General features: G+C 46.9%; 1 protein-coding gene across 1 annotated transcript in view; it reads left to right on the forward strand.

Annotated features, from left to right (window-relative positions):
• plxnb2b (plexin b2b) overlaps positions 1-10,678 on the forward strand; it is a 182,130-nt gene extending 171,452 nt beyond the window's left edge. Inside the window, exons 26-37 of the mRNA XM_014124476.3 lie at positions 537-603; positions 788-934; positions 1,728-1,884; positions 2,072-2,172; positions 2,497-2,581; positions 2,739-2,887; positions 3,837-3,997; positions 4,999-5,146; positions 6,549-6,613; positions 6,759-6,834; positions 7,303-7,377; positions 7,584-10,678. Of these exons, the coding sequence (XP_013979951.2) occupies positions 537-603; positions 788-934; positions 1,728-1,884; positions 2,072-2,172; positions 2,497-2,581; positions 2,739-2,887; positions 3,837-3,997; positions 4,999-5,146; positions 6,549-6,613; positions 6,759-6,834; positions 7,303-7,377; positions 7,584-7,688 (1,336 nt within the window). The 3' untranslated portion in view covers positions 7,689-10,678. The remainder of the gene's footprint in view (positions 1-536; positions 604-787; positions 935-1,727; positions 1,885-2,071; positions 2,173-2,496; positions 2,582-2,738; positions 2,888-3,836; positions 3,998-4,998; positions 5,147-6,548; positions 6,614-6,758; positions 6,835-7,302; positions 7,378-7,583) is intronic.
• The last annotated feature ends 330 nt before the right edge of the window (positions 10,679-11,008 follow it).

Raw genomic sequence — 11,008 nt, forward strand, 5'->3', positions numbered from 1 at the left:
AGCTGTAGCTTTAGTTTCGGTAGATTTAGTTCTAGTAGCGTATGCTCTGGTTTCCCATGGCAGCCAACATCACACCTAACCAGCCAGTGGCTTGTCCATTTAGCCTTCAACACCAGAGTTGGAGACAGTGGCCATCTCCAGTTCACAGCAGAAAGGAGTTCCTGAACAGAGCTCGGTTGTCTAGTGTAACAGAACCTGGGGTTGTGTCATGTGAACTGTCAACTGTGCTCGGCAGTGTTTGAGTGGCTGTGCTGCAGTACAACATGTGTAATTATCCCCAATGGAGGAGCTAATTATGCTGATTGGTCCATTGTTCTAACATCCTCCACATACACATGACTGTTCGTTGGATGTGCTAATGCCTGACAATAGATCCGGTGAATGGAGAGGGGTTACAGCAGTTCATGCTAAAGGTTGCTTTTTTATTAGTATTGTGAGATGTGTCACTCAGCCCTGTGTTTAGTCCTGTAGGTCGGAGACCGTAATAGAAGTGTTGAGATGTGTCACTCAGCCCTGTGTTTTGTCCTGTCCTGCAGGTCGGAGACCGTTGTAGAGAGGATGCTGTGTAATTGGATGTCCATCTGTCTTTACCAGTTCCTCAAGGTGATGACATGACACTCTTTCATTCAATATGTTGCTGATATGTCATTAGTATGTGTGTGGGCGTTAAGGAGCCTCCTGAGTTAAGAAAAACATCATTTTTGTGGTCATTCCATGTTATGTGAAGTGTCAGATGCAACAATGTAGCGAGTGTTCTGGCTGCACTCTGACCCCGTGTTGTCAACAGGACTCTGCAGGGGAGCCCTTGTACAAACTGTTCCGAGCCATCAAGCACCAGATCGAGAAAGGTCCAGTAGACGCCAGAGTGAAGAAGGCCAAGTACACCCTGAACGACACTGGCCTGCTGGGAGACGACGTGGAGTACTGCGTCCTGGTGAGTGACGCCACGCCGTTACCACAGTTACCCCGGCAACCGCTACTGCTGCTACTGTGTTCTTCCGAGTCTGTTCTGACTGCCTTTTCACTGACTGCCCTGATCGCAATTATGTGTCGCATCCATGAACCCTTTTATCTTTTTTACACCGTGCCTACACTGTACCAATTCAAGACCCTTTTTGTCACGTTATATTGTGCCTGCCTACACTGTAGCAATTCAAGAACCTTTTTGTCACGTTATACTGTGCCTACCTACACTGTAGCAATTCATGTTCTGACTCACTGTATATAGGCTACCTTAGTCAGAAGTACCTGTGTTTAACTAATGTGTGTTGCTAATAGCAGATAATTAGATCCCAGCTGTCTACCTAAGTAGAGAGACCCTGTGATAATTCCTTTTTCAAGGATATTTATCAAATTATACACAATCACTGATCCTGTTGCAGTAGCTAGCATCCTGTGACTCGTTGAGTTGAAGAAGAATGACACAAAGTAATTACATAGTCTTCTACAACAGACTTTTTTTTCCCAATGACAAAGAATCTGTCGAATAATCTGTAGTCTCCCTGTCGAGTCGTCAGTTTGTTTGGATTCAGTCTGAGCTGTGAGCTGGGTTACCTGGCCAGACTGACAGGAGTGAGTCCCTTGCTGGCAGCTGCTCGTTAGGCAGGCCAGGACGAGGTGACAGCACCTGTGAGTTGTCAAAGACTACCACCTGCCTACAGTAGTTGCCACGGTAACGTTGCCACAGCAGGCTCACCTCATGCTATTGGCTCTGTTCCTCGTCTCAGACTCTGCAGGTGCTGGTGCACGGGGAGGGGCCAGACGTGACGCCCGTCAAGGTGTTGAACTGCGACACGGTGTCCCAGGTGAAGGAGAAGATCATCGAGGCGGTGTACAGGAACCTGCCCTACTCTCAGAGACCCAAGGTGGACAGCGTCACTCTGGGTGAGAAGAGAACACGCACACTCAGTATTCCAAACCATGTGTTGTGAAGATACCGCATTTGAACACATTAACACCAGCAAGTCCGTAACATTTAGCACCACCTAGTAAGTGGAGTGGTGGTGGATGTCAATAGATTTGAGTCATGATGGGCTGGGGTTCTAAGCTGCTGTTCTTGCCCCTGCCACAGAGTGGCGCCCTGGCTCCACGGGGCAGATCCTGTCAGACCTGGACCTGACGTCCCAGAAGGAGGGCAGGTGGAGGCGCATCAACACGCTGGCCCACTACAACGTGAGTCATCTAGAGACTGATCCACTAGGGGTCAGAGAGAAGTCCTAATTCAGCTCTTTACTGGATACGTGATGAAATAATGCCACAGACAATGCCCAATACATGCCCCAAATAATGTGACAGTGGCACTGTCTGATCAATGGCATGGAATATGAAGTAGGTTCTGAAACCCAATGGCAATCAGCTGACCTGAGTGACGGTGTATGTTGAGTTGTAGCTGAACGTGTGTGTGTGTGTGTGTGTGTGTGTGTGTGTGTGTGTGTGTGTGTGTGTGTGTGTGTGTGTGTGTGTGTGTGTGTGTGTGTGTGTGTGTGTGTTTTTCAGGTGCGAGACAACGCTACTCTAGTCCTGTCCCGGGTTGTTCACACTCAACAGAACTACGACCAGAACCAGGATAACCAAGAGGAGAGTAAGTGATCACTAGGAAATGACAATAAGACATTATAAGGGGTCATGCATGCTGATGACAAGTCTCTCAATGCATTATAACCACATGATAATGCAATATATCAGCTGGCATTAAGTAATGTGTTACTGGAAAGTCAAATGATTTGTCTCTCTGCTAGGAAACTCTTTGTTGGACGACGACAAGGTGTTCCATCTGGTTCGGCCTGATGAGCTGGATGAGATGAAGTCTAAGAGGGGCAGCATGAAGGACAAGTCCATGACCAAAGCCATCACTGAGATATATCTCACACGATTGCTCTCTGTCAAGGTATAACTACGCTACCAGGCATAACTACAGTGTACTGTACGTACAAAAGTCACAAGAAGGTTATATGAGGAAGTCCATATATGAGGAAGTCCATGAACAAAGCCACCAAGGAGATCTGTCTCACACCACTGACCTTTGTCAAGGTGGGCCTGCCTTGTTTCAGTACAGTTACATTTCATTCGAGAAAGGGATCTTTGAGATTCATTCTCTAAGAAAAGCTCTTTGAGGATGCTATGTGATAATAAGTGATGGTCAGTCTTGGAACAAAACCTGGTTTGAAGGTGTGCGTCAGTGACGCCGCCTTGCTTCATAGACGGTGTGTAAATGACTGGGTCGCAGGTATCAGGCTGCACTAAGGTACTTGGCAGCTCCCTACCTCTCTGGCCTGCCTCGCACAGTGTCTGTTGGTCTGCCTCGCACAGTGTCTGTTGGTCTGCCTCGCACAGTGTCTGTTGGTCTGCCTCGCACTGTGTCTGTTGGTCTGCCTCGCACTGTGTCTGTTGGTCTGCCTCGCACTGTGTCTGTTGGTCTGCCTCGCACAGTGTCTGTTGGTCTGCCTCGCACAGTGTCTGTTGGTCTGCCTCGCACTGTGTCTGTTGGTCTGCCTCGCACTGTCTGTTGGTCTGCCTCGCACTGTGTCTGTTGGCCTGCCTCACACTGTGTCTGTTGGCCTGCCTCGCACTGTGTCTGTTGGTCTGCCTCGCACTGTATCTGTTGGCCTGCCTCGCACTGTGTCTGTTGGTCTGCCTCGCACTGTGTCTGTTGGTCTGCCTCGCACTGTGTCTGTTGGCCTGCCTCGCACAGTGTCTGTTGGTCTGCCTCACACTGTGTCTGTTGGTCTGCCTCGCACTGTGTCTGTTGGCCTGCCTCGCACTGTGTCTGTTGGTCTGCCTCGCAATGTGTCTGTTGGTCTGCCTCACACTGTGTCTGTTGTCCTGCCTCCTTCCAGGGAACACTGCAGCAGTTTGTGGATGACTTCTTCCGCAGCGTGTTGTGTTCCGGGGCGGTGGTGCCGCCCGCCGTCAAGTACTTCTTTGACTTCCTGGACGAGCAGGCGCTCAAACATGAAAACGTGGACGAGGAGACCATCCACATCTGGAAGACCAACAGGTACACACACACACACACACACACTTCCTGAGATGACTCTCTAAGAAACACACTGACTAAGTAATCAGTATACAGAATGCAAATGTAAAAGTACTTCTATCTCTTCTGCATTCTCAATCTGAGTGCTCCTGTGGCATTTTAAGTACATAAATTACTGTCAAGTTGGTTAAAGCTCAAGTATTCAATACAGCGTGTTGCATATAGATGTCAGTGATTGACTTGGCGATGTGAGGATGGGAGATGAGTGATTTAATTATGCTACACCATATTCAGTTGGCGGGTGCTTGTTTTGTTTATCAAAACAACCGGGGCCTCTTGGATTAAATATGAATGTGTGTATCAGCCATAATGACAAACAAACATGGTAATTACGTCCCCAGCTAATTTAATTGTACCATTATATCACATCTCTTTTTTTTTTTTTGCCTTTGTTTTCTCAATGTAACGGGAGGTGTTGCGAGCCAATATGAATTCCTATGCTAGTCTGTCTCAGTCGGTGCAGCCTTTAAAGTGATCAGGGAGCAGTCCTCCTGGTCTATTGTGGCCTCGTTTGATATTCAGGACCAACTTCGTATTGGAGGATTTGTATGGATCTGTGTTTGGAATGCTCATTAGCACGCTTATTTACTTAAGCATTCTTTAAGTGTACTTATGTTTTATAGATGCAGGGTGTTTGAAAGAGAAAGGGTTGCAGTTGGTTTGGCATGCCTGATGCATATGCGCTTTAAGTTGGACGAAAATAACTAACTTTCATCATTGGCTTGTACTATAATTTGGTTCCGCTGAATGGTGAAGATGTGTTTATACACTACGAGGTCCAGACGACCGCTGGTTTTCTGTTCTACCTGATAATGAATTGCACCCACCTGGGACCAGGTGTAAATCAGTCCCTGATTAGAGAGGAAGAATGAAAAAAGGTATCGTTTTTGAGGGCTGTTGTAGATCGATAGTTGGTAGTTATTTGATAGTTGGTAGTTATTCTTGACCCCCCTCCCCACCAGTTTGCCTCTGAGGTTCTGGGTGAACATCCTGAAGAACCCTCACTTCATCTTCGACGTCCACGTGACGGAGGTGGTGGATGCGTCGCTATCCGTCATTGCTCAAACCTTCATGGATGCCTGCACCAAGAGTGAGCACAAACTCAGCAGGGTGAGTCCAAGGGGGAGGAGGAGGGGAGGAGGGAGATGATTAGGAAGAGGAGGAGGAGGAGGGGAATAGGAGGAGAAAGGGGGAGGAGGAGGAGGGGAATAGGAGGAGAAGGAGGGAGATGAGTAGGAGGAGGAGGGGAATAGGAGGAGAAGGAGGGAGATGAGTAGGAGGAGGAGGGGAATAGGAGGAGAAGGAGGGAGATGAGTAGGAGGAGGAGGGGAATAGGAGGAGAAAGAGGGAGGAGAGAGATGAGGAGGGGGGGAATAGGAGGAGAAAGAGGGAGATGAGTAGGAGGAGGAGGGGAATAGGAGGAGAAAGAGGGAGGAGGGAGATGAGGAGGTGGAGGGGAATAGGAGGAGAAAGAGGGAGAAGGGAGATGAGGAGGAGGAGGGGAATAGGAGGAGAAAGAGGGAGGAGGGAGATGAGGAGGAGGAGGGGAATAGGAGGAGAAAGAGGGAGAAGGGAGATGAGGAGGAGGAGGGAGATGAGGAGGAGGAGGGGAATAGGAGGAGAAAGAGGGAGGAGGGAGATGAGGAGGTGGAGGGGAATAGGAGGAGAAAGAGGGAGAAGGGAGATGAGGAGGAGGAGGGAGATGAGGAGGAGGAGGGGAATAGGAGGAGAAAGAGGGAGGAGGGAGATGAGGAGGAGGAGGGGAATAGGAGGAGAAAGAGGGAGGAGGGAGATGAGGAGGAGGAGGGAGATGAGGAGGAGGAGGAGGAGAAAGAGGGAGGAGGGAGAGGAGGAGGAGGAGGGAGATGAGTAGGAGGAGGAGGGGAATTGTAGGAGGAGGAGGGAGATGTGTAGGAGGAGAATAGGAGGAGAAAGAGGGAGGAGGAAAAGGAGGGGAATAGGAGGAGAAAGAGGGAGGAAGGAGATGAGTAGGAGGAGGGAGATGAGGAGGAGGAGGAGGGGAATAGGAGGAGAAAGAGGGAGGAGGGAGATGAGTAGGAGGAGGGAGATGAGGAGGAGGAGGGGAATAGGAGGAGAAAGAGGGAGGAGGGAGATGAGGAGGAGAAAGAGGGAGGAGGGAGATGAGGAGGAGGAGGAGGAGGAGGGGAATAGGAGGAGAAAGAGGGAGGAGGGAAATGAGGAGTAGGAGGAGAAAGAGGGAGGAGGGAAATGAGGAGGAGGAGGAGGAGGGGAATAGGAGGAGAAAGAGGGAGGAGGGAGATGAGGAGGAGGAGGGGAATAGGAGGGGAATAGGAGGAGAAAGAGGGAGGAGGGAGATGATGAGGAGGGGGAGGCGAATATGAGGAGGAGAAAGAGGGAGGAGGGAGATGAATAGGAGGAGAAAGAGGAGGGAGATGATGAGGTCAAAATCTCTGAAAAGTTGTTTACCTCTGGTGAGGTAAAAGATAAAACAACAATATTATAACGATCATATTTTTTTTATCTCCCGTAGGACTCTCCAAGTAACAAACTACTCTATGCAAAGGAGATCTCCACCTACAAGAAGATGGTTGATGAGTACGTATCGTCAGCAGTTCCCAATGACCTGAACAATTTGTTTAGATTCTTGCTACCAGTGCTGTTATATTGCGGGCTTGCATTGACGCTCGTCAGTATGTAATGCATAGAGATTATGATCGTATCTCTGTCTGTCTGTGTATAGTTACTACAAGGGCATCAGACAGATGGTATCAGTCAGCGACCAGGACATGAACACTCATCTGGCAGAGGTGTCTCGGGTAAGAAACACCTTTCTCTCTGCCTTCTATCTATGGATGCGTCCCAAATGGAACCATATTCCCTATATAGTGCATTATGTTTGACCAGGACCCACAGAGATATAGGTTGCATCCCAAAATGGAACCATACTCCCTATATAGTGCATTATGTTTGACCAGGACCCACGGAGATATAGGCTGTGTCCCAAATGGAACCCTGTTCCCTATATAGTGGACTACTTTTGACTTGCGCCCTATGGGCCCGGTCAAAAGGCTGCTGGTCAAAAGTTGTGCACTATGTAGGGAATAGGTTTCCATTTGGGACACAGCCCATATCTCTGTGGTATTACTCTTAGTGGTGCACTATTCTAGACGTTAGTGAAGGTAACGTTTTATAAAGTCAGTCATAGACGTATAAGATTGTGTGACTCAAGCCATGATTTGTCTGTTGTTAAGATGCATCTCTGAATCCTATGTTGCATCTCCCAGACACATACAGACAAACTCAACATACAAGTGGCTCTGTATCAGCTCTACCAGTACGCGAGCAAATACTACGACGGGGTAAGAGGCCATTCACTTTACATTTCAGGGAGAATGCTGTGCAGGACTGCTTTTTTCTTAGTGTTTTTGAATTTTTAGAGCGATTCCGAAGACTTTTAATTGAAAGTCGTTCTGTTGTACTCTCTGACTCTGTCTCCACCCTCTGTCTGTCTTTCTCTGCCCCCCCCCCTCTATCTCTCCCACCCTCCCTCCCCGTCTCCCTACAGATCATCCAGTCCCTAGATGAGGACCCAGCAGCCCAGAGTAAACAGCTCACCCTGCGGCTGCAGCAGATAGCAGCCGCCCTGGAGAACAAAGTGACAGATCTCTAACCTACTGGAGGGGCCAGGGAGATGGAGGGGCCAGGGAGATGAAGGGGCCAGGGAGATGGAGGGAGGGAGATGGAGGGAGGGAGATGGAGGGGCCAGGGAGATGGAGGGGCCAGGGAGATGGAGGGAGGGAGATGGTACCGTGCCTCCAGTGTCCACAGGGGCTTATTTCTCCTGGCAAAGGAGAGAGAAACCGAGAAGATGGCCTCACAGGGCCTTGATGTTGATGATGTCACCTTCAACCCAGCAGGCCCAGAATGTGGGACAGTTTAGAGTCTGCGGAGTGGCGCAGTATGGGACCAATGAAGCAAAAAGAGAGAGATAGATGAGGATGGGTTACACATGCCGTCATAGGTACGCCTTAACTTAAGTCCACTTGCGAAACTGAAATAGGTGGTCCTCATTGCTCACTCTGGCTGTTCCCACAATGCAACAGGGGGCCAGCCGCCGGAAATAAGCCCCTGTGTCGATCATTCATGGCACGCAGAGATAATCAGATGTTCAATTTATTCCTGTCTAGAAAAGTTGTAAGAATTGTATTATATATATTTTTTATTGTGCAGTCTTAATGCGGAAAGCTTTACGAGGAGATATTATCTTTTTAAATGGACCGCACTGTGGTGTGGATTGTGTTTCTATAGCCAGTGTGTGAATGTTGGTTTGGGTGCATGTGTGCGTGCACGGGATGCCTACTGTCAGGCCAGAGGGTGGATGCCCTATCTGTCATTTTAATCTCCACTAGTCACCGACACACAGGAACCTGTTCTCCCACTGAGCTCCTCTACACAGACCAAAGGGTCATGCCTGGGACAGGCTAACTGACTGGGACAGGATCTAAGAAATGACAGGCCGTCAATAGTGATTTTTCAAAATGATCGGTTTTATTTGTGTTTAGAAAATGTGTTCAGAGCTCGATCGAATGTTGTGGCTGCCAATACACCCTTAGGTCCTTACATTCAGATCAATAACGCATCTGTTTCCCCTTGTTGGAGTACATACCAACACATTCCACTGAAACTAAAGCACTGAATATATTCAAGGGTAAAAAAAGGCTACTTTTGACAACCTTAGTTAGTTTTACCCTGCAGTCCCCCCCCGCCCCACCCGATTCTGTGCAAGCAAAATAACAGATAATTGAATATATTTTGAATAATTCCTCTATGTAGCCAGTCAAGCATACATATTTAATAACAGCCTTGCAATAACATCTAAACTTTCAGACACAAGCAATGGGGATCATTCATATCCCACTCATGTGTGTTACTTTATAGAATATACCATTTGTTGTTTACCATTTCATCTTCAGTAACGATGCAGCAATACTTTATTTAGGACATGAGTAAAAATATGCAGAGGTGGAAATAGAAATAATATGACAGTAGATATCGTACAGTAACCAACTTACTAAGTAATATGACCATGATGGTACATGCTGTTAATAGTGTTTTGTGTTTCCTTATGCCGTTGTATGCCAAATTACCACTGTCATAATATCCCATAATTAGTTACGCGTAAGCTTCAAACGGTACTAAATAGAATGGTACTCTTTTCAATGAGTAAGGATTTTTACAACATGCATTGGTATGACGTGTCACAAGTCAGGTTAATTCATGGTCATAATAATTCATTGCAATACAAATTGATATGGCATTCAAGTAGGCCATAGTTGAGCTGGTGCCTGATTATAATTTGGAGAATTTTTGCCAAGTCAAATCAGTTACATTTTCAATTTTCATCTTTCACTCGTCCACAGATTTGTCATTTTCAAGCTCCCTGAATTTGACCATCAGTCAGTGTGTGGTCAAGAGTCAGAATAGATGTTTAAGTTCCAGACCCCAGAATGTTAGTGATATTCCTGCCTTTGGTAGAGTGAGGTTTGCACAGAGCCTGTGCCTGCCTGTCTCCACAGCAGCTAGCCTGGCACCCTGGCCAAGCCGCACTTGGCACTGCCCACTCAGCACAGAACGGAGTGGCACACTGCATAATGGCATCAGTGGGGGATGTTTTTGCTCTTAATTGCATCCAGTCTGCATCCAGTCTGTATCCTCCTCCGACGCTGTTGTTTACCACAGCAGATTCCACTCCTGACCGAGTGATGCAAAAGCTTTTTTCAAGCCTTTCTTTAACCAAAACGTGCCTTATATGATGATAATAATATCATTTGTATTGTTTTATTGGTGATTATAACTAAGCGATTATAGTAATAGAAGACACAGCAATGTATTTGCGATTGTGGTATGTATGTGCTATCAAATGCTACAGTTCTGCTGCAGCCATTGCGTGCCAATAGGCTGAAAACATTTCAGTATACTTTCTATGGTTGCAGATTTGATGTGTGCATTTATTTTGGGTGTCAGTGGTGTGTGTGTTTTAGTAGGATCATGATGGCTATGGCAACAGCCCAAATAAGTGTAAAGCAGTAGCCAACCCCAAACGGTTTCGCCCTAAAATGTCTGGCATTCCTAAATTAGTCTTAAGACAAAGTTACAAATGTAGAATATTGAGTATAGCACAAATTGTTCCAATGGTGTTTTTGCCCCGTGATTCTAAGCTGTTCCTCTGTGTGTATGAAAAACGACTATCTATACTCGACAATGACCTTTCTTACTGCTGTGCAGTAATTATTTTAATTTCTCGTTTCCTATAACATATACCTTTGTAAAAAGACAACATGTTGAAATACCGTATTCTAACTGTATAATCCTATGCATTGAGTCCCGGGGGAAGAAAAAAAAAATAATTGTTGTGCTGTTGTCGAGATCTTTCCTTTCCTTGTGAACGTGCCGTGACTTAAGAAAAATGGGACAGGAAATTAGTGCAGGACCTTAATGAAACCCAACGTTTTTCTCATCCAAGGCAGCTCAGAAGACGTCGATCACGTTACCTGATCTGTTTGTAATGGATCATTCACTTCTCAAGAGGCTTGTGTGGATGGGGCAATTACATACAGGTTGCATCATCCACCCCTCCATGAATAAACTGAGACATCCATGTCCTTGACTTCTGGTCCTTCTTTATCGCTCTAATGACTTTTGTGTGTTTAGATGGAGATGTTCCACAGCCTTTTGATCACATTTTATACTCTACTTGCATCCACAGTTCCACACCCAAAACACGGGCCTAATGATGCAATCGGGTCAATTTGAGGGAGGGATAGTTTTGTTAAAAAATATATCCCCCTTGTAATCCTGATTTTGACCATGTTAACTTTTAACAACTTGCCCCCTGGATACAATCACCCCAAGTGATCGGAGTCTACCATTAGCAGCCCTCTAGGTACTAAAGCCTCAGGCCAAGCTTAGGATTGAAACACCCAGGGCTGA

The sequence above is a fragment of the Salmo salar genome, chromosome 10 (assembly GCF_965601325.2).
Source record: "Salmo salar chromosome 10, fSalSal1, whole genome shotgun sequence".
Taxonomy (NCBI): domain Eukaryota; kingdom Metazoa; phylum Chordata; class Actinopteri; order Salmoniformes; family Salmonidae; genus Salmo; species Salmo salar.